Source organism: Kickxella alabastrina (assembly GCF_025024165.1).
Source record: "Kickxella alabastrina strain RSA 675 chromosome Unknown BX661scaffold_16, whole genome shotgun sequence".
NCBI classification, from domain to species: Eukaryota; Fungi; Kickxellomycota; class Kickxellomycetes; order Kickxellales; family Kickxellaceae; genus Kickxella; species Kickxella alabastrina.
Window position 1 is genome coordinate 383346 of NW_026251487.1, and position 21471 is coordinate 404816.

General features: G+C 53.0%; 10 protein-coding genes across 10 annotated transcripts; 6 read left to right on the top strand and 4 right to left on the bottom strand.

The window, feature by feature from the left end:
- Nucleotides 1-713: 713 nt before the first annotated feature.
- Nucleotides 714-1987, top strand: BX661DRAFT_184796 (uncharacterized protein). Its single transcript, XM_051536593.1, is given in 3 exon segments — nt 714-1372; nt 1402-1844; nt 1856-1987. The coding sequence occupies 3 exon segments, from the start codon at nt 848-850 to the stop codon at nt 1932-1934; spliced, it is 1047 nt and encodes a 348-aa protein (XP_051390619.1). The 5' UTR covers nt 714-847; the 3' UTR covers nt 1935-1987.
- A 208-nt stretch (nt 1988-2195) lies between these two features.
- Nucleotides 2196-3575, top strand: BX661DRAFT_206341 (uncharacterized protein; the record flags this gene model as incomplete). The annotated part of the gene is made up of 2 exons (XM_051538620.1): nt 2196-2708; nt 2971-3575. The coding sequence occupies exons 1-2, from the start codon at nt 2390-2392 to the stop codon at nt 3573-3575; spliced, it is 924 nt and encodes a 307-aa protein (XP_051390620.1). The 5' UTR covers nt 2196-2389.
- A 696-nt stretch (nt 3576-4271) lies between these two features.
- On the bottom strand, nt 4272-4576 carry BX661DRAFT_184799 (uncharacterized protein). The gene has a single exon (XM_051536594.1). It carries the CDS (start codon nt 4513-4515, stop codon nt 4297-4299), a length of 219 nt encoding a protein of 72 aa, XP_051390621.1. The 5' UTR covers nt 4516-4576; the 3' UTR covers nt 4272-4296.
- A 2987-nt stretch (nt 4577-7563) lies between these two features.
- Nucleotides 7564-9220, top strand: BX661DRAFT_39594 (uncharacterized protein). The gene has a single exon (XM_051539135.1). It carries the CDS (start codon nt 7599-7601, stop codon nt 9054-9056), a length of 1458 nt encoding a protein of 485 aa, XP_051390622.1. The 5' UTR covers nt 7564-7598; the 3' UTR covers nt 9057-9220.
- Nucleotides 9221-9831, bottom strand: BX661DRAFT_39587 (uncharacterized protein). Its single transcript, XM_051539133.1, has one exon. It carries the CDS (start codon nt 9732-9734, stop codon nt 9384-9386), a length of 351 nt encoding a protein of 116 aa, XP_051390623.1. The 5' UTR covers nt 9735-9831; the 3' UTR covers nt 9221-9383.
- BX661DRAFT_39588 (uncharacterized protein) lies at nt 9832-10883 on the top strand. The gene has a single exon (XM_051539134.1). It carries the CDS (start codon nt 9929-9931, stop codon nt 10727-10729), a length of 801 nt encoding a protein of 266 aa, XP_051390624.1. The 5' UTR covers nt 9832-9928; the 3' UTR covers nt 10730-10883.
- Nucleotides 10884-13422: 2539 nt separating this feature from the next.
- Nucleotides 13423-15245, top strand: BX661DRAFT_184803 (uncharacterized protein). The gene is given in 3 exon segments (XM_051536595.1): nt 13423-13910; nt 14029-14147; nt 14159-15245. 3 exon segments carry the CDS (start codon nt 13604-13606, stop codon nt 14744-14746), a joined length of 1014 nt encoding a protein of 337 aa, XP_051390625.1. The 5' UTR covers nt 13423-13603; the 3' UTR covers nt 14747-15245.
- BX661DRAFT_225468 (uncharacterized protein) lies at nt 15221-15971 on the bottom strand (the record flags this gene model as incomplete). Its single annotated transcript, XM_051538942.1, has 2 exons — nt 15221-15838; nt 15910-15971. 2 exons carry the CDS (start codon nt 15969-15971, stop codon nt 15406-15408), a joined length of 495 nt encoding a protein of 164 aa, XP_051390626.1. The 3' UTR covers nt 15221-15405.
- A 1035-nt stretch (nt 15972-17006) lies between these two features.
- Nucleotides 17007-18669, top strand: BX661DRAFT_194191 (chaperonin Cpn60/TCP-1 family; the record flags this gene model as incomplete). The annotated part of the gene is given in 3 exon segments (XM_051537860.1): nt 17007-17387; nt 17399-18247; nt 18316-18669. 3 exon segments carry the CDS (start codon nt 17007-17009, stop codon nt 18667-18669), a joined length of 1584 nt encoding a protein of 527 aa, XP_051390627.1.
- Nucleotides 18670-18731: 62 nt separating this feature from the next.
- BX661DRAFT_184807 (WD40-repeat-containing domain protein) lies at nt 18732-20121 on the bottom strand. The gene has a single exon (XM_051536596.1). The coding sequence runs from the start codon at nt 20040-20042 to the stop codon at nt 18771-18773; it is 1272 nt and encodes a 423-aa protein (XP_051390628.1). The 5' UTR covers nt 20043-20121; the 3' UTR covers nt 18732-18770.
- Nucleotides 20122-21471: the final 1350 nt, after the last annotated feature.

Genomic DNA, 21471 nt, shown 5'->3' on the forward strand with positions numbered 1-21471 from the left:
TGAATGAGTGAATAAATGAATGAGTGCGAGATGCAGGACGTAATGATGGGGTTTTGGTAAAGCAGGGCTCTTGGCTGCGCATTTGCCTGCCACCATGACTCACAGCTACCCCCACAGATTACGGTCCCCCCACGTGCATGGTGAATTTGATGTGCTGGGCTGCAGGTGCAAATAACGCCCAACATGCTTTTTCTTAGGGGCACAATGCCAAGGTTTTTTATTTGTAATTATATTATATATCAGTAAATGAAATCTTTAAAATTCAGTGCGAGAAATCACAACTATTCCATTGCATCGAGGTGAATTATGTACTGTGAGTGGCAGTTGCAGCGGCCGCCCAGGTACCATAGTAATCTTAGCGAAGCGAAAAATTGGGGTCCAGGCGAGCTCTTATATGCATGGCTCACTTTCTGGGTCAGCGCACAAACTGACACAGCATCGTGTATTCGGGCCGAAATAGTCGTAGTCGGATTTGTCAATTTCTTTTGTCACAAGCAAATCTTCAAAAGATCATCGTTATCATGGGTGACATTACCGTTTATCTTTCTTACGCGACCTCGCTCTGGCAGCAAGCAATCCTCTTTTACTAACGCCCCGGTAATTTAACAACACAGTTGTTACATGCACCACCTGCTGAAAGTCGTAATGGGCGATATAAGGTTGTGCACAGACACATGCACCCAGTTGTCTAGAAAAGGTTCCCTAGAAAAACAGAACAAATCTAACCCTTTATAAAGCAATTATAATATGCATACATTTCCCTTTTTTCGACAAGTAGCCAGATCCTCCTGAATAACCTCCAGTTTTTTTCATCATCCAATTTTCATATTTATTTCCTTTCTTTACTATGTCCGCTGCTCTCAGTATCGACGACTCGCAGCCTATTGTCTCGCGCGGCTTTAACCTTGACACGCTTCTGCGTTATTTCTCGCGTGTCATCCGCTCGCCGCTGCTCAGCTACTTTGCAGTGAACGCGCTATCGCGTCACCACCTTTCGAACAGCCGACTGGCAGACTCACGCAGCAAGCTGGCTGCCACAGCTGCCCTCTGGGCCACAGTCACCCTGATACTGCCATCAGTGTGCAAGCTGACCACCCGTCTGCTCCTGTGCCGCCGCAGCAAGGAGGTCTACTGGCCGGGAGAGATTGTGGTGGTGACAGGCGGAAGCCATGGTGTCGGGCTGGAGTTGACCAAGCGGCTGCTGCGTGCCAATGCGCGCGTGGCTATCATTGACGTCTGCCCGTTCCCGCTCACAGAACAGCTGCGTCCCGGCTACTGCGCGCACTACTCGTGCGACATTACTGATTTGGACGCGATCAAGGCCGCGGCTGGCCAGATCCGCACCGACCTGGGTGGCGACCCAACCATGCTGGTCAACAATGCGGCATTGTCGTTGCCAAGCTGCTCCTGGACATGTCTGACCGCGAGGTCGACAAGGTTATTGACGTCAACCTAACCTCCCACTTCCATCTCATCCGCCAGTTCCTGCCGGCCATGATCGCGGCTAACCGCGGCCACATTGTGTCCATCGGCTCCATTGTCTCCTTCTTGGGAACCCCGCAGGCGAGCACCTACTGCGCGTCCAAGGGCGGCGTCAAGCTGCTGCACGAGTCTATGCGCAGAGAGGTTGTGTCGCGCTACAAGGCAGACAACGTGCAGTTCTCCATTGCATACCCCGGCATCATCAACACTGGTCTGTTTGGCGGCATTGATCTGGGCCAGTTCTTCATGCCCACTCTGCGCCCTGACTCTATTGCCCGCTCCGTCTTTGCCGCCCTCGCCTCGGGAACCGGCAATGAGATTTCCTTCCCCGCCTCGCGAACATCCTGCCGCTCCTCTACGCAGTTCCCGCCAGCACCCGCTCCTCCATCATCAACCTCATTTCGAGCGGTGACACCGCCATGGCAACCTTCTCAGGCCACGTCAAGTACTAGGTTCGCGACTAAAATTATATTTTAGACACATTTTATCATCGCAATTATATAATTAGTACACTTTAAATATATTAAATAAAAAACAAGGGCGAAATTGACGGAGAAAATATCGAGGCTCACCGCTGCTGCGACGGACTGCGCGAGCGGCTGCGGTAAGCGGACAGTGTTATTGCCCGCTCCTGCGCCTGCATGGCCATCCGCTGCTGCTGCTGCTGGCTGATGGGTTGCAGCAAGTGCCGCGGTGTCTCTTCAATGCGTTTGCGCAGCACCCGGTTGCCGTCCTCTAACCCCCGGATAAATTGTACCGCGTGCGACAGGATGACAGCCTTGCTGGGCGTGCTGTGTGCTGTCCCCGGATGGTTGCCCAGCGCCGGATCCTTCAGCGTCGTCACCAGGTTCATAAGCTCCGCGTACCCCTGTCGGATCTGGTTACGGCGTCTCTGCTCTGATGCAATATGGTTGGATCGCCGCTCGTCTTCCGTCAGAACCATCCGCTGCGTTCCCCCTTTCTTGCTGTCCCTCGCCGTTTCCCGTCGCCAATGCTGCCGCTGACGGACTTGTTATCGCCGGCCGATACCGGTGTCTCTGGCGCTGCAGATGTGCCTGTCTCTAATGAAATCGCTGCCGCTCCCACTAGTGAGGTGCTGTTTTCTCTAAATGTCGACTGTACTTCGCGCATGGGCGACCACACATTGCCTCGCGATTTCCGCGGCTGGTCGATCTGCTCGCACGACGCCTTGCGCTTAATCAACATGTCCGAGTCGGGTGACAGCTGTGAGAACTGCTGCTGCTGCATGGATCCGTTTCGCTTGCCAGAGGTACCGGCCATGTTCACCATCCGCGACTGCATATGTGGCCCGTCGATGCTGCCCCGATGAGCCAGCGCGGGTGCTTCTATTTGGCCAAATGTCGGCGCCGTAGCGCTAAATGAGCCGCCCAAATTGTTCATCGGGGACCCACTCTGATGGCCTTGGTTCTGGAGCAGCCACGATGAAACTTTGCTAATCTCATCAGACATGACGTTGCCAAGCGATAGGTGCGCCGTGCTGCCCAGACCGTAGTCGAATAGCGATGACCTACGCATCGGCAACATCCATTGCTATCCACTTTGCCATTGTATCGGGCGGTCCAAGCGAGCTCATGTTCGTTGACATGTGCCCCAGCCCGTGCGCTGCTGTTGCCGCCGCATCTTGTGCGGCCTCGTCCAGTGATAAATGCGGAATAGTGTCGTCCATGCTTCCCATCATGCCTGCGCCGATTCCCATGCCCATGGCGCTGAAATCTGCCCGCGTTGAAAAGTTGGCCATTGGCGGCGGCGATGCAAGGTATGGCCCGAGATCGAATCCCTCCACGTCAAAGCTGTTGAGGAACGAGTTCAAGTACGTCTCCTCGTTGCTGTCAAACAGATTGTTGAGCGCCGGGTTGGGATTGCTGCTGTTTCGAGCTCAGGCGGCCGCGCAGGGTGAATTTGTTGAACTTCAGTGGGGAAATGCGGAAATCGTGACGGTTGCTGGTAACTGTTGTATTGCTGGTAACTCTGGTGCTGATTTGGAAAAGGTGACAACGAAGCATGCGGTGCCTCCAGTTGATGCAGGCCGAGCGAATTGGCGCTATGGCCGGCGTGCAAACTCCGGTGGCTGATCTGGTGCTGTGTAGAGCCTCTCAAGTGCTGAAAGGCAGAAGAGTGTATATTTGTGTTGTCCAGTATAGGTGAAAAGAGAGGCGCGGGCTCGAGATCTGGATGAACTGATGGTGGGCGTGGAGGAAGTGTCGCTGAGGGCAGAGGAATATTTTCAAAAAAGTCGCTGGTGGGAAGAAACAATGACGGGTCTATAAGAGGCAACACGAGGAACTCACGCTTTAGTTATATATGAGCAAGTTGCACCGCGAGTGAGCACATAATGACACGACACGACATGACCGCCAATCTGGGACAGTTATTTGCGAGGTTGAAGTGACTGTTATGTCAGACTCTGTGCGCGTGGTCTGGATTGCTGCAGCTGCTGCGATGGCTGCTTCGAGCAACGGTGCACAACAGGTTGCCCTGCTCCCCGCGTTTACAAATAAGAAGGGGGGGGGTTCAGGAACACCCGTGCGATTCCTGACATGTGAAAATGAAAGTGGGAAAAAGGAGACAATTGCCCCGCCGGAGCTTTTAACGGAGCCCTCCCCCAATGCATTAACAAAGGCAAAGGTTTTGTGGGAATAGTGCTGGCAAGCCAAAACTTTGCGTAATGATAGCAGCCGAAAAAGTCAGAGAAAGAAAGGTTAGGCCGCGGCTGATGCCTCATGCAGGCGGCAAATAAAGCGGAATAATTGGGCATTGGCTCGCCAGAGGCAGAGTGCAGAGTGCAGATGCGATCTACACTCGCCCAGATAAGATACGCTCGCAAAATATGGCGGTCTGTGTTGTCACAGCAGAAGCATTGGTCTTTTTTGGTCTAACCGTGAGAAAGGGGGCAATAAAATCCGCAATGGCTCTTGGCCACACGGATCCATCTGCGTGCTGACAAGTGCATGGCAATAAAGGCATGCAATTGAACAATATGATACTTACCAGTATCGAGTGAGCCAGAGCCATGGTTGCCTGAGCTGTCGTCTGGCATGAAAAGATGCGACCAGTCCATGGTCAACAAACTGGCGCTGTGCTTGTGTCTGTTTGTGCTTGTGCTTGTGCTTGTGCGTGAGTGCGTGAATGCTGTTGCGGGGTATTACGATAACGTGTGTCGCTACTGGAGCTGCGCTTTCCCGAGTAATAGGATCGATGGCAGGCCGTGCTGTAGAACAAACAATTAATGAGCTGAAGCGGAGCGGAAAATAGAATAATAAAGGCAAAGAAAATAATACAAGAGCCCAAAAAAGAAATAAAGCAGAAGCAAAGAAAAAAGAATATAAAATGTGCGTTGTTTATAGAGTTGGCAGGTATGCAGAAATAAGCTTGAGGAAAAAAGGTGCGTCGCTCCCTTTGTTCGGGCTGCCGTGCATGCGCTGCAGTCACGCAAATGAGCCAAAACGGAAGAATGCGCAGGCTAACTATTGAGTCCAATAGAAGCCGAGACAAGTCAGGCCAGGCCAGGTCAGGTCAGGCCAAGAGGCAAAAGAGGCTATGATAAAGAGCTTCTGCTTTCCACCCACCCCAAAGCCTAATTGGCGTTTGCCCCGTTCTCTCTGTGGCTATGTTGCCAGTCGCCTGAGCGAGGAGGGAGTGAACTCAAACGAGGTATCACGTGTGACACGGCGCGGCAGGCGTGAGGTGTGTATGTGTGTGCGTATCTATCTGAGTGCCGAGGGAGGCGGAGGTTGTTCGACTAACCGAACCGCGCTGAGTGAGCGAGCAACTCAACGAGTGAATTTGGGTGGTAAGAAGCACAAAAGCTGCAAACGCGGCGTAATGACCTTTTGAGTTGCAAATTGCCGTCGTGACGTAGGAAATTGAATGGCCAATTGGGAAAAGGGTGTGTGCTTCTGTGAACAAGAATAATAAAAGTATAAATTAAATTAAAGGCAAAAGGAGTTTTGTACACAGCGCTTTTGTGGCTCTCCAAAGTTCTGGAGAACGAAAAAAAGCTGTGGCAAGGGCGGCCCAGGCTTTTTTCTCACCCGGCCACACTGGCAAACAGAGTCGGCATTTCGGCTGGCCGAAGCTTGCCATTGGCGCTGTCAGCTGACACGCGCGATTCATTGTTATCTGACAACAGGACGCAAACCCTTTAAAGATTATTTTAATTTCTACGCGTGCATCCGAGAATACGCATCTGCACAAGCATGTGCCAGAAAAGAGAGTGAGGCAGCGGCCAGTTGTGGCAAGGAGGGCGATCTCGGCGGCTTGACCAAAGCGGCTCTGCTCCCTGATGCCCTTTTTGCGATTCGGTCTAGCTCCGCAGCTCTGGGCAGCCTGTTTGAAAAAAGCTCTTCGCGTTTTTTTGCTGCTCAAAAAGCGACAATAATAAGCACCTTCCGGCAATTGATTCTGTCTGAATGCGCCATGATACATTTTGCAACCCAATTTTTCTATTGCACTTTGCAGCACACAATATGCGGCTACTGCCTTTGAGGCTTTGTTATTTGCTCTGCCGAAGGTTTTTTGCAGAGGCCCCGAACAAAGCTGCGGGTGTCCCTTTCCTCCCTCTTCTCTTATTTTTATATTTTACAATTGAAGGAGTTACTGCAGTCCTTTTGCCCCAGCCGTTGCCGAGCCTCGTTATTTTCATCTGCTAATTTTTGGTCAGCCACTTCAAATAAAAGCTCAAGTATGGGGATCTACTGGCAGCCACGTGGGAAAGACTGGGTTGGTCCCCTGGCCAATCCAGAAAAATAGAGAGAAAAAAGCGAAGAAAAGCAAACTCGGACGGACAGAAAATACGAAGAGGAGCAAAATCGGGGGTCTTTCCCCTCTCCTCGCTGGAAGCTGTGTGCTTGTATGCGCCCTTTTCTTTGTTGGGCCTTTCTTCAGTCGTTTTTCGCGATTTCCTTTTTATTTTCTTTAATTATTTTCATTTGCTTTATTTTCCTCTCCTAATTATCTACTACTACCAGCCCTATTTATTATTCAGCTGCCTTATCACTCCACGACGACAACCACAACCACAACCACAACCACAATACCAACCTCCTTTGCCAACTATATCTCTCGGCCCACTTTAGCAGGCAGACGCAACATTCGCAGCATTTCCTTTCTCTCTCCTCTTTCTCTTTTCTTTTTCTTTCTCTTTATTTATTTATTTATTTTCGTGGCGCCAGGAAGACAATTTTCAAACTCTGATAGGCACTGTAACAACAAATACAGTGCATACTCCTTTAAGCTCAACGCGCCAAGCTGAGATTCGCCTTTTTCGTTGAAACGTGTGCTGGTCATTTTTCATTATCTCATTTGCACCTTTTGACCCGAAATTGACGCGTCCGGCCCCACAAAAACACGCGCCTTACACACACGCACGCACATTGCCTGGGCGAGTACGACCGCTCGAACCGCCTGAGCAACAACATAAAAATATACATTTGCAGCTGTGCCTTTGCCTGGCCGTTTTCCTTAACGCTATCAACAAGGGCATTCTACCAGCTTTCACTCTTTAAATTTAACATTCCACTTGCAGCCACGCTATACAACACTGTGTGCTTGTCGCGCAAGGTATCGACACTATCCATGTTGCCTGCCAATTCAGCGGGCGCCAGAGACACCGGCGGCGATTCAACACCAGATGAGGACCAGGGGGTCATTCGCTGCATCTGCAACATTGACGACGACGACGGCTTTACTATACAGTGCGAAAACTGCCTAGTTTGGCAGCATGCAGTCTGCGTGGGTGTTGCCCAGGACAACGTTCCTGACGAGTATTTGTGCGAAAAGTGCAATCCGCGAAAGCTTGATGTAAAGGTAAATTTGATTGCTTTAAATTGCGAATGGCATGGAGGTGGGGGGAGGGGGGAGAGAGAGGTGGGGGAAAACCGCGGCAATTTACCAAATGGAGTCGTCTGCGTGGGAAAGGTTTGAGATATTAAAATTAGGTGTCATTGCCGCCCTTCATTTCTTTGATTCTCTATTTTGCTGTATCTTTATGCACGCAAGCCACCTTTTGCAGTTGACTAGGCAGCTTACTAACAGGCAATTCAGTATTTTATTTTTCAACACTTAACTAGCGGGCAGTCGAGTATCAAAAACGGCGAATGGACTCTGAATACAGAAACACAAAGGAGTCTCGTAAACGGCCAAGGCCCGTGTCTGGAAAAGTCAAAAGAACCGACGATGCGAACGACCGCCGAAAGCGCGTGTCAGACACAAAGCAGCTTCGAGGCAAGCTGCCGAAACCAGCGACTGGGAGTAGGGAATCGTCCAGCCCGATGTCCATGCGCTTGTCAGACAAGGGACGCGACGGCTCTCTCATCATTGACCACAGCTACACACCCATCGACCGCAACATTCTTGGCGCAGACGTCCAGGTCTTATTCCAAAGCGTGCTCAGCCAGTTGGCAGAGCAACGAAACGTGGTCAGCACCGCAGCCGCTTCGGTCACATCCCAAACACCACTTTCTGTGCCAACCTCTGCCGCTGGCGCCATGCTCTCGCCTGCAGAGACAGCAGAGCCGACTGCGAAGACAGAAATAAAGACGGAGTCAAATATTGAACCCACAGCAAAATCTGTCTTATCGGTGGCGCCGGCGCTCAGCAGCGGCGGCGGTTGCAACAGCCTACCAATTCACCGCTCTAGCTCAAAGGATCACTTGCGAACGCCATCACCGCCACCGCCGGCGCCATCATCGCTGGCTGCTGGTGTCAAGGTCAATGGCGTAGCTCTTCCACCCATGATACCCATGACGGACGTCGAGCTGGCCAGCCCTCTGCCGGTTTACAGGCTAGTCGTGGGCAAGGATCGCGGACAGGTTGGTCTTTTTGCGCGCGACTCCATTCGCCGACACCAGTACATTTGTGAGTACAAAGGCCAGGTGCTACTCAAGGCGGCGTACAAGGAGGACCCGAAGAACTACTACGAGCTGCTTCGTATAACGCGGCCGCACTCGCATTTTCATCCCGAGATCGATCTCTGTATCGACGCGCGCCGACAGGGATCAGATGCGCGATTCGTACGGCGGAGCTGCGACGCCAATGTAGCCCTGAAGAGCATATTTATCCCAGAAAGCTCTGACTCGCTTATTCACCTGGGGCTCTTTGCATCGCGTGATGTGGGCGCAGACGAGGAACTGACCATCGATTGGGAATGGGAGGACGGGGAACTGCCCGCTGTGAGCCGCATGTCTCCAGCTGAGGCCGAAGATTATTTGGGCCGGCCCGAAGGCCGACGCATGAGCAAGGTCTGGCGCCAGGCCTTTGGCGGTATGACCTGCGCGTGTGCGGACACTGACTGCGGCGTGCGCAAGCTTTTTGCGACACTGGGTGTCGAGGAATCAGTAGTTCGTCCGGACTTTGGTAGCGGAGGCGTGCTTAAACGGCGTGTGAGCAGGCCCTTCAGGGTCGACACGGGCAACGGTGATGTTGGTGACCAGGATCCTTCTTCGCCACAGGTGCAGTCTCCCGACGGGTTCCGGTCCGTGCGGAGTCCGCACTCACGCAAGGGAGCATCGCGAGTATGGCAGATGGGACGCCTGGAAGCCCAGTTGCATTGGTAGAAGGTGGTTCGAATGCCGGGACAGACTCATTCTCTGCATCGAGGGACAGCCTGTCTATTTTTTCTGTCCGTCGCACTGGCCATGGCGGATCATCGCGAAAGGGGAGCGCAGACGTGTCCTTGGGCGGCAAAGATAGCTCAGCAGCTGCGCTTGATAACGATGATGAAGACGAGGTTATGGATGACGAAGCTAACTGCGGTGGCAACGACGCCAACGGGTCGGCAGCAGGTACTGTTCCTATGAACCGGCGGCAGTCGAGCAGCCACAGCGTCACCAGCAGCAGCAGCAGCCACGGCGTGGGCGGGACTCGCGCTCACGCTCGCGCTCTCAGTCTCGCAAGCGCAAACCCAGTGCACAGCATGAATCCAAGGCTGTGGGGAAAGACGCTGCAATGGGGAGCGCCGGATTCGCAGTGGGCACTGATGGTAGTAGCAGCAGCAAGAAGTCGCGCTCGGTATCGGGGGCGCCACTAACGTCGAGGAAGTCGTCCACCAACATGCCGATGCTGCCTCTCAAGAAGCTCTGGATGACCCAGTACTTGGAACATGCAGAGCAGTCGGCTGAGGCCCCCGGAAACGATTTTTCGGCGGTTGCCAGGCCAGATATGAGCAACACAGTTTCAGCACAGGACAATGCCAAGACCGAAGATGTTATCATGGCGGATCCTGATGAGATCATTGCTAGCAGCACAGTAGTGGAACTCGAAGAGGCGGCCGCTCCTTTGGATACCAATCATAGCATGCTGCCGAGCATGTGCATGGCCACGGGCAGGTCAAGACGGTCCCAACAGACGCTGATGCGCCAACACCAACACCGACAGATCCAATCGCGCTGATCGACACGTGTCAGGCGCAGATACAGTCGATATCATTATGGAGCTGCCGTCATCAGCTGCTTTTGTTGCTACTGTTGCACAATCCGAATCAAAGAGCCCTGATGGGAGCACAGCAGCCGACCAACCTGATAGCAATGCCGAGCCTGCAGCGAACGGCCCTGACGCTGCCGATGGCAAATCAGCAATAGCGGCGCCCGTCAAGAAGCAGCGGCTTTCGCTGGAGGACTACAAGAAGCGGCGCGTCAACACCGTCACTTCGCCGAGCAAGGACTCTGACGCCAAGGACGGTGCGAGCGATGTTGGGTCAGAGAGGCAGCACGACGCCGCCGACTCTTCCGCCCCTGGTGACGAGCATCCGGAGACACCTGTTACGAGCGAGGCTCCGCTAAATAGAGCCAAGCTCTCTCTGGAAGAGTATATCCGGCGGCGCAAGCCAAGCGGGACCTTTTCTGCGGATGGCGAGTCGATAACAGACAACACTGCCGCCGAGAAGGGGTCTCTATCGGTGAGCGCAGTTGCAGGTGCAGCCACAACAAATCAGCTAGTAGTGGTACCATCTTCAGATGCGGACAAGCCCGAGCAGGCGAATGCTAGCGTCTCTGCCCCGTCCCTGTCGCCGCTGGCCATCCGCAGCTTACCCGAAACAGCGCGTGCCGCGGAGCCCGTCGCTCCTCAGGCGGCGATCACATCGCGCATCACACGCTCGCCAATACACCCCATTTCGCACCTATGCCTATACGGCCTGGCGAAGCAGCCGGCAAACGGGGCGTCCTCTCGCCACCGCCACCACCGCCGCCTTCCAACGCCACGACGATGCCATTGGAAACCGCATCGATGATCGCAGCAATGGGCCCAGCAACGACCAAATCAACATTGCGGATCAGCCGGGCGTGGTGGCAATGCACCAAACACCGGCGGTGGCGAGCCGCACCACCGCTTCGAGCGCGGGCCCAACATCCACAACGGCTACGAGCGCGATCGGGAACGCGGGCCTCCAGGGCACGGCGCGTACCGGCCTCGTGAACGTGAGCGCGAGGCGAGCGCGAGCATTACGACGGAAGCGCCGAGCGCGAGAGCGGGGAAATCGGGCTGCGCAGGGATTTTGTGCGCTCACGGTCGCGCGACAGAGGCGGGCGCGTCGAGCGGATGCCGGGTGACCGCGACAGAGATCGCGACCGCGACCGGCGCCACAACACGTTCAGCGGTGTGGGAAGCGGCCCAGGCCATCATCACCAGCACCAGCACCAGCACCAACAGCACCAGCATCAGCAGAGTCATGGTCACCATGGTTATGGCCAGCATCCGGCACAGGCTGGCAGCGCGCTCCAGGCGCCTGTTCGCTCTTCAACACCACACGGCAGTGACGGGGGACGCAGCGGGTCGCAGCGCGGCGGAGACTGGCGAGCGGGAGGCTATGCGGCGCAGCGCCTGTCGCCGTCACCGGCCAGGCTTGCACAGGGAATCGGGGCTCGCGCAATGACCATGTCTCCCGACCGCCACCAGCAGCCGTCCCAGCCGCCGTTTTCGTCTTCGGCAATGCAGCACGGGCAGCTGCCTGGCCTCTCAGTGGCGGCGTCGTCTGCCAGTGTGGCCGACGGGTACCACCGCGGCGGCAGTAGCAGTGGCAGCGGCGGCTCACGGCGCACAGGCGGCGTGAGCTCAACCAACGCCAGCCGCGGCGGGTCTCCCTCGCGAAAGTGATACTCTCGTTGAGCAACTGCGTTTGCATTGGTTTGCGTGGATACTTTTCTCAATTGGTTATGTTAATATTCATTTTATGGCAATAATGCTCGATCTGTCTCATTCGTGGGGAAAATTATCTCTCAATATATTAAAGGCGCTAATCTCGCAGCCACATCTACGGTTACACAGCATTGCAAAGCTGGAATGGCTGCTACTTTTTGATGGCTTTCGGATTGTAATCGCTCTCTCACTCTCCCACCAATAGACACGCGGTTCGGCTGCGCCGATTGCCGGGCATCCCAAAAGCAATACCGAGGTAAAATATCCTTGTTTTTCTTGTAATTTTGTTAATGATATTTCAGCGCGCATCCGAGAATGAATGAATATACACGAGTACAAAAAGAACGCCTGATAAGAAAGCAAATAGACTTTGGGCAAAGTGTGGACGATTTTGTCCAGTGCATCAGAGAAAATAGATCCATAGACCACTTTCTCCTTTGATAGCCCTATCCTGTGTTAAACAGCTGACGGTTACAACCACCATGATATGTAGATAAATCAATCTGTGCGTTGCTTGTGGGGATGAGTAGCAGCGCACCAGAGGTGCGTTCATTGGCTTTGCACCTGGCTGCTCTTTGCACCCGGCTGCTGCTGAGTGTCTGCCAAATGGTCGCATTCAACTTCCCACTTGGCGAATGTTAAGCATGTTAACATATCTTTTAACGAAATGTAAACCGTCTCAACAATCCCCAAGGTGGGAACCTTGTAGTGGTTTGAATTATCCGTTTCGATAAACCTGTTTGTGTTCCTTTCTCAAACTTTCAATCGTGTGGGTGATTCGTTGGGAATAGCAGGTTTTTCGTGGGGTGGCCTTTTTCCAGATAGCCAATGGCAGCTGCTTGCTGCTAGTGGCTACAGATGCTATTGGCGGATATCCGAGATTTGACCGAGACTGTGCTCAAGGCTGAAATAAAAGGGGGCCAGAGGAGGAATGCGGCGGAAAAGCCTGGCTGCTGTTTGCTGTTTGCTGTTTGCTGTTCACTGTTTGCGACCGACGTTCTTTTTATTTTCAACGCTGAATTGGCGGCGTGGGCCGGGCGTTTGCTGATCCCGCCAATGGTCCGACTCAGCGTTAGCAGTAAATGAGGGAAAACAAGAAAAACAGTGGCACCTGCCAAACAAAACAGCTTTTGGACATCGTCGACCCAACCGTCAACCATTCAGGCAAGGAAATATTTTCCCAACTTTTTCGCACAACAGTTAGCAAAGTCTTTCTTTTATTTCTGGGCCAAGTAGCTTTTGAGTTCAGTTCTCCACCCTGCATGCAAAGTGTGCTTAATAGTGTGATGAGCAATTAAATTTTCTTTGTGCGTTTTGCGAGATAAATCCGAACACGCCTATCCGCTTAGGGACACTTGCAAGTGAAGCGCTTGTTTTTCCCCACCCAAAGCAAAGGAGGGAAATAGCAATTTACCTTGCAAGTCCCTCATTTTTACCTTTGCGTGCAAAGTCCATGCATGCTCCCCTTGAATCCCTTTATGCCTTTTAGATGGGAGGGAAAAATAGTGCGCATTTTGCCTGTCAGCATTGTTTCACGCTTGGCAAAAAAAGCGAAAAGCCCAGACTTTAAAATAGATCGTGATTTCACCGCCGCCCTCTTTTACATCCACACATAAATATCTTCTCATCTCTTCTTTTCTTTTCTTCCTTTCATATACGACTTTTGGTGTTCAAACACAACCGTTTTGTTACCTTATATTATTTTATTGTTATTAAATTTCATCTGGTGCTTTACCTCCGCACTTTTTTTCTTTTCATTAATATCAAAGGACTGCCGAGCACCCGTTGACACCACACCACACCACACTGTACTGCACAGCACTGCACTACGCCCAACAGACAGACAGACAGACAGACGAACTACCGGCTACTTCATATTTTTTTACGAAAAGAAAGATTCAACGCTATTTTTCTGTACTTTTAACACCACAGCAAAATTTCTCTTTATTTCTTCAAACCAATTTACAACATGAAGCGGCGGCTTTCGTTTGTTTTCAAGCAGCTGAAGCGCAAAATCGTGGTTAGCATCGCCGGCGATGCCAACCCGCAGCGGCAGGCGGTCGTCAGCCTGTGCCTTCTGGCCCTGACGGAGCTCGCGCTGCTGACGCTGACGTTCTGCACAAACTTTTTGTCGGCGTACATCCACAACACACTGGAGGTCTTCCACAACTTTCGGCTGCGCTCCCTGGCCAACGCGCAGAATATTGTTGCATTCGAGCGGAGCACGGGGCTTTTCTTCGAGCAGCGGCTGCAGCAGTGGCACGAGACGCATCTCGGTGGATGGCGGTTCTGGAACACGTACTATGCGGCGTGCACCCTGTGGTCACTGTGATTTTCCTCGTCTTCATTCTCGTGCGCATGTTCGCGTGGAAGCTGACTCGCGTCAACTGGAAGCGTGTAACGAGGGCGCTGCGTCGCCGTCGCTGTCGCCGTCGCCATCGCCGGTTGCCGACTACGTGCCGCTGGCGTCGGGGGACTCGCCGTACTATGCACCGGAGGGCGCCAGCGCCGTCGTTGGCCGCAGGCGTTTGGCGACCTGTCGCCAGCGCAGCAGTACCGCTTCTTGCGCGCCGTGTGGGTGCTGAGCGCCTGGGTGTCCTTCCTCGGCTTCCTGTTCATCCCGACCATGCCCCCGCGTCTGCTGCCGGTCTGCGACTTCCTCAACGCCCTGGGGGCCAACGTCGGCGCCTGCCTGACCATCGACTTCTCGTTCATTGACTCCATCGGCGCACACGGCTCGCTGCTGTGGGACTGGAACGACGAGGCCGTCAAGACGCTCAACAACCCCTACGCCGCGTTCCCCTCGCAGCACACCATCTTTGCCGCATGGTGCGCCATCGCCTGGATCAAGCTCATCGGCCCTGCGTCGCCGGCGCTTTCCGTGTCGTCGTCGGCCTACTGGCTGCGCGCGCTGATGCGGTGGGCTATTCTGCTGTACCCCATGGCCACAATCTACTGCATCGTCATCACCGCCAACCACTACATCTCGGACGCCTTGGGTGGACTCGTGGTGCTGGCCTTCTCGTATGCGCCGTCACCTATACTACACGCTCCGGACGCGCAGCTTCTCCGCCAGCAAGCGCGCTCTGTTCCGTCAACCCTGCCTTACTGAGTGGCGCAGCACGGCCCACTAATACACTTACACAGGCCGCCTGTGCCGTCATATTACATTGTTATTTTTACTTTTACTTTTATACTTGGTATTTTTATGTTTTGCGTCTTTTAATATCCTTGCACTCTTCTCTCTTCTAAACAGACACACAAAACACAGTAGCAAACAGTACACAATGGTGTTTAACTAAACGCGTTGGTCAAACACCATTGTGTACCGTTTGCTACTGTGTTTTGTGTGCTTGTGTTCTTTGTTCTTGTTCTTTGTTTTGTGCACAGACACAATGTCCTGCGGCCACAATGGCGCCATTTGTCTGGACGCGCTGTATTCGCTTTAGCAGACCAAAATGAAAAATAAAAGAACAGCAATTGTGTCGCACAATTGCATACTGCTTGTCTCGTCGTCGCTGTATCTGTTGCATACATTGCCGTTGCTTTTATTGATGTTGTTCCGTGGAGCTGTGTGGATGCAGTAGTGGTTTTCTGACAGGCACTCTACTGCATCCCACACAGCTCCACGGAACAAAACTCATATGGATCCAGTACGTCATCCCGCAGCAACACAATAACAAAAACTAGTGTTGGCATGATAAAACATGCTGCTGTTATAGAATAATTTGATTTGGCTTATTATTAAATTTTTAGATCTAATTGTTTGCTTTACTCGTCATCCTCATCCTCATCCTCATCCTCATCCTCGCTGCTGCTGTCGTCGTTTCCTCCAATGTATTGCCGGTTGGGATTGCGGCCGCCCATCAAATCATCCATATCCTCGTCCTCGTCCTCGCTGCCACACTCGCTCTTAACCGTGCCCGGCTGCGCAGCACCAGCAGACTTACCCAACATCCCATCCCACATATCCTCGTAGTGCGTCGGCCATTGTTCGATCTGCCTCAAGTGCTTAATCTGAGTAGCCATCATGACCATTGCAATCTCACCACCAATCTTGTCCGTCAATTGCTCAGAGAGATCGACCAAGACGTAGCTGCCGCGCTTGATCCACACGACGCTGCGGAACCTTGGAGGCAGCTGCGCCAGCGTTGTGAACCACTCGCTGTTATTGGGTTCAATCGTTGGTTGATCTCTGTTGTCACTAGGTCGCGCGCCACAACTATTTCGTGCAGATTTTGTCCGCGAGGTCCAAGCACCCGTGCGAGGGGGCACTCTGCCGTTGGCTCTGGCAGCGCATATAGTGCTTCTTGTTCCGTATACTTTCCACGTCCCATCTGCGATTTGTCTATCTTTTTTATTGTATTAGTGCAAGGAAGATGGGGCGAAAAGGGGGAGGGGATTCAGTTATTTTGGTCCGTGGTCCTGGATAAATAGATGATAGACGGTCGGATGATTAATGGTTGAATTCTGATTCCAGAGCTGAGACCGAGGGGTGCGAAAACGGCTGCTGAGCCACGGTCTATTGCGACAAAGTGGGGACATATGGTTTGCTGCCATACTTTAGGGCGTGCGGGATCGAAAACTGCCCCCATTGCCTCTGATTCGCCCCATCCTTCCCAACAGCGCCTCAAACGTCGTCTGCTACTCAAATTGTCAAAAACCAATATATTTTTTATAAAAAGCCATGGTCCACAACTCTCAGAAGCTCAAGCCGACCTTGCCCAAACAGCAGCAGCAGCAGCAGCAGCACAAGCAACCGGTGGCAGAGCGCCGCACGCTGTGGGCGATCTACAAGGGCATTGAGCCCCGGTACCGCATCCTGCTCGGCATGGGCTTCATGGGCTTCAGCATGTTTGGCATATGGGCCAGCGACAAGCTCGAGGAGGTCTACCCAGTGCCCGCCGACAACCGCGTTACGCGCATCAGCCACGACGACGCCGCCAGCGTGGAGAGAAACAAGTAATTCTGAGAATCAAATCAATCGCCGCTTGATTTGCCGATCCAGCTGTTTTTTTCCCTCAGCTTTTTTGCTTGGAACAAAGTTGCTACGTGCTTCCAAAGCTTTCATACAAAAATAAGCATGTCGCAGTGTTTGTTGACAAGAACCCCCTCACGCACGCATAAACCAACACCACGACGAACGCAGGCCATTTTTTTGTGTAAAGTATTAAAATACACCCATTTTTTTACTTGCTTTCAATTTGACTGTTCCAATCTTTTTAAAAAGTAAAAATAAATAAATCGGGTCAAATAGCTCTCTGCCGCAAGTTCAGTCTTTTTTGTCTTTTTGCCGCCCGCTCTCCATTCACAACCCCTCCCCACCCACCACATACACACACATTCCCAAATAATAATCTACTATATAAAAAATGGCCGGACGCGGACAGGTTCCAATGATGCAGCCCCAAGTGATTGTGCTTAAGGAGGGAACCGACACATCGCAGGGCGTGCCACAGCTGCTGTCGAATATCTCTGCCTGCTTGGCGATCTGCGACACGATCCGCACAACGCTTGGCCCGCGCGGAATGGACAAGCTCATCGTCGACGCCCAGGGCCGGGTGACAATCTCGAATGACGGCGCGACAATCATGAAGCTGCTCGACGTTGTGCAGCCGGCGGCACGCACGCTGGTGGACATTGCGCGCGCGCAGGACGCTGAGGTCGGCGACGGCACAACGAGCGTCGTGCTGCTGGCTGGCGAGCTGCTGAAGGAGGTCAAGGATTTCGTCGAGGAGGGTGTCAGCTCGCAGGTGATCATCAGGGGTTCCGCAAGGCCGCCGAGCTCGCGATCAACCACATCAAGGAGCTGGCCGTCAGCATTGACCGCTCGGACAAGGCCGAGATGCGCTCGCTGCTGGAAAAGTGCGCTGCAACCAGCATGAACTCGAAGCTGATCGGCTCGCAGCAGGAGTTCTTCACCAAGATGGTCGTTGACGCCGTGATGCGTCTGGACCAGGAAGAGCTCAACGAGGACATGATTGGTATCAAGAAGATCGCCGGCGGTGCCATGCAGGACTCGCTGCTAGTTGACGGCGTGGCCTTTAAAAAGTCGTTCTCGTATGCCGGCTTCGAGCAGCAGCCCAAGTCATTTGACAACCCGCGGATCGTGTGCCTCAACGTCGAGCTTGAGCTCAAGGCTGAGAAGGACAACGCTGAGGTTCGCGTCGACCGCGTGTCCGAGTACCAGGCCATCGTCGACGCCGAGTGGAAGATCATCTTTGACAAGCTGGACGCCATCATGGCCACCGGCGCCAATGTTGTGCTGTCGCGCCTGCCCATCGGCGATCTGGCCACTCAGTACTTTGCCGACCGCAATGTTTTCTGCGCCGGCCGTGTGACCAAGGATGACCTGGAGCGCGTGTGCGAGGCCACCGGCTGTCGCGTGCAGAGCACCACGTCGGATCTGACGGCCGCGCACCTGGGCAACTGCGAGCGCTTCGAGGAATGCCAGATCGGTGGCCAACGCTTCAACATGTTCCGCGGCTGCCCCCAGGCCAAGACCTGCACGATTATCCTGCGCGGCGGTGCCGAGCAGTTTATCGACGAGGTTGAGCGCAGCCTGCACGATTCCATCATGATCGTGCGCCGTGCCATCAAGAACCAGACCGTTGTTGCTGGCGGCGGCGCCATTGAAATGGAGCTTTCGCGCTACCTGCGCGAGACTGCGCGCCAGATGAGGGCAAGCAGCAGCTGATCATCACAGCCTTCGCCAAGGCCCTGGAGGTGATCCCGCGCCAGCTGTGCGAGAACGCCGGCTTCGACACCACTGACTTTATCACCCAGCTGCGCGCGCGCCACGCCCAGGACCCGAAGCGCTTCAGGTGGTATGGAATTGATATTGAGGAGGAGGCCGTCTCTGACCTCTTTGCCAAGTTCGTGTGGGAGCCTGCGCTTGTCAAGATCAACGCCATCTCCAGCGCCAGCGAGGCCGCCTGCCTGATCCTCAGTGTCGACGAGACCGTCACCAGCCAAAAGGCCCAGGACCCCATGGCCAACGGCCACCCATGCCTGGTCGCGGCGGCCGCTAAATGATCCAGCTTATTTTGTGCTTCTTTTCTTTTTGTTGCAGTAAACTATTCCAAAAAAAATTAAATTCAACATTATTACTTCACAAACAAGAAACTCGCCTTGGCTCACGCCTCTGCGCTGCTCTTCTCTGCTGTTATTGCCGCAATCTCGCGCCATGTGCCGTTGACAGACATCTTCCACATGCGCGCCACACCGTCGTCGCTGCTCGACACCAGCAGTGTGCCCGTGCTGTTCCACCGGACACGCCGGATCGGCACCTGCGGGTCCACGATCAAGTCACCCACCAGCTCGGACCGCGGGACCCACGCCTTGCCAGCACCGCCATCGTCCTTGGCCTTTGACTTCTTTCCCGAGCCCTTGGCGCGCCCTGACCTATCCGGCCGCGCGTCGTCTCCAGACTCGGAGGTACTGCCGTCGCTGTCATCATCGCTGTCGCTGTCGCTGCTTCCCTCGTCGCTAGCATCCTCGCCATCCTCATCGTCATCGACGTCGCTCTCGTCTGAATAGCCGCCGTTGCCGGCCTCGACGTGGGGCGCTGAGCCGAGCTCTTCGTTGTCAAACTCGTCGCCCTCGCGGATAAACAGCGAGTCAGTCAGCTCCGCACTGAGGTGTGTCGGCTCCGGCCAGAACTTGTATATGCGAATATGGCCATCCGAGCACGCCGTCGCAATCAAATGATAGGAGCGACCCATCGAGGGAGCCCAGTCAATGTCAAGGACAAAGGCGTCGTAGCTGTCGAGCTGGTAAATCTCATCCCACTGCTGCACATTGTCGCGCTGGTACACCTTGACCTTGTTTCCTTTGCTGCCGCCAATGACAATCATGGACTTTGTTGAGAACCTAGATTTGCACCATGACAGACACAAGGGGCCGTCAGAGTCGCTCGCGCCGCCCGGAATAAATTCAATGCTTCCAGACGCCGTCCAGTTGGTCAGGCCAATAACATCGGTCGGCGAGTAGAACCTAACCTTGCCGTCGGAGCTGGCTGCGGCGAGCGCCAGGTGTATGTACTCTGGCGCAAAGGCGATGCTGTGCACCGCGCATGTGCTCTCGTTGAGAACCGACACAGACTTCCAGTGCAGTGTATTGTTCTTCAGGTTGGACTTTTGCTCCATCCATATCCTGACGCTGCGGTCTAGCGAGCATGAGGCCAGAATCTGTCCAAATTCGGGGTGCGCCCAGCTCAGCTTGACTACGGAGCTGTCGTGGCCGGAAAGCGTCTCGTTGAGAATCCACAATCCCGCCTGTTTGTCCAAATCCCAAATCTTTATGCACCTGTCGGAGCCGCATGTGGCAAGACGTGTTCCATAAAAGTTGTAGGCAATATCGTGAATAAAGTCGTCGTGGTTGACGGGAATTGACATTTCTTGCTCCATTTTTGTTTTTGTTATTTGCCGAGAGTTGTCGCGAATTAATGTAAATATATAACTAAAAAGAAAAATGTGCAAGTGGAAGCAAAAAAAAAGTCGTTTTCTGAAATCAAATGTCACGTTTTCCCTCCCTGGTTTTGTGTCCTTATTTTTTGGAAATAATTATCAGCATTTTAAATGCCCCTTTTCACAGCTTTGCTCGCGTATCGATACATGTCTCTGCAGTTTCTTGCTGGACGGCTGCCAATTTTTATTTTGTAAAGTTAAAAGTGCATGCTTGCGTGTAAGCACGTAAAGAAAATAATTTGACAAGGAAGCTATGTTATTGAAATCAAATATTACAGTGCATATTTTGATATTGACTACAAATACAAACCAAAACTAAGAAAAAAGAGTAGATATACCGATAATAATGATGGCGACAGTACCAGTTGACGTAGTCGATATTGATGAATTATGTGGCGTGATATTGCGATATTGAATACAACATTGTTTTAATTGATAGCGCCAGAGCTTGATGCGACGAGTGTTGGTCAATGAAAGCCAATGCGGGCTGCAGCGCGCAATGAATGCAATGAATGCAATGTAGAAATATATTTGTCGTGCCCCTTACATATGCCAGAAATAAAACCCCCATTGCATTCCACGGCAGCGCATGCTATGCGTAATTTGAAAGTGCGCGGCGTGCAGGATAAACGACTGACTGGCTTGTTGATTGGCTGATCCAATGCTTGATTGATTGGCCGATTGTCCGGCTGGCTGTATGAGAAATTAATGATATGCAATATGCAGTATGATGTGGATACCCACTAACCGTGGTAGTGGGGCTGCTAGGAAGAGTGCGTGATGATAAAACAGCTGCGGCTGAAAGGTGGCACTAGCTCAGTAGTGGGTTGGCGGTGGGTCTGGTGGGTGTTTGACGGGATAGTCTCGAAGCGGCACGCATTCGGACGGTATCTCTATAGAGGCTTGTGCCATTGTGCAGTGAGTGAGGAGAGGAGAGGAAATTTTTTGTTGAAAGATGGGTCTGGAAGCACGCTCTTTGCTGTGTTCTGGTAGAAATGAATAAAGACAACTTAATTTAAAAATGGTACACTATTAACAGACGTAAACAAGTAAAAAAGGATGAAGTTGGAGTGGGCGAGAGCTGGTTGAAAAGCAGGAAGAGTGGGGAGGCTAGATATGCTGTTTATATATCGGCAAGGCGAAGCGATAGAAAATGCAACGCAGAATGGATGCGGCAGGCAATAGAATGCAGCGTTGTCTTTTGTTTTATTTTTGATTTTCTGAAACGGTGTGATGAAGTGAAGGGCCCTTGGGATGCAAGGCGGTGGAGAAAATGGAATAATATCGGCGGCAGGGAGGGAAAATGAGGGTGGGGGAGTTGCAGCAGCAGAACACCAGTAGCAAAAAAGTTGGCGGTACGGTTAAATTA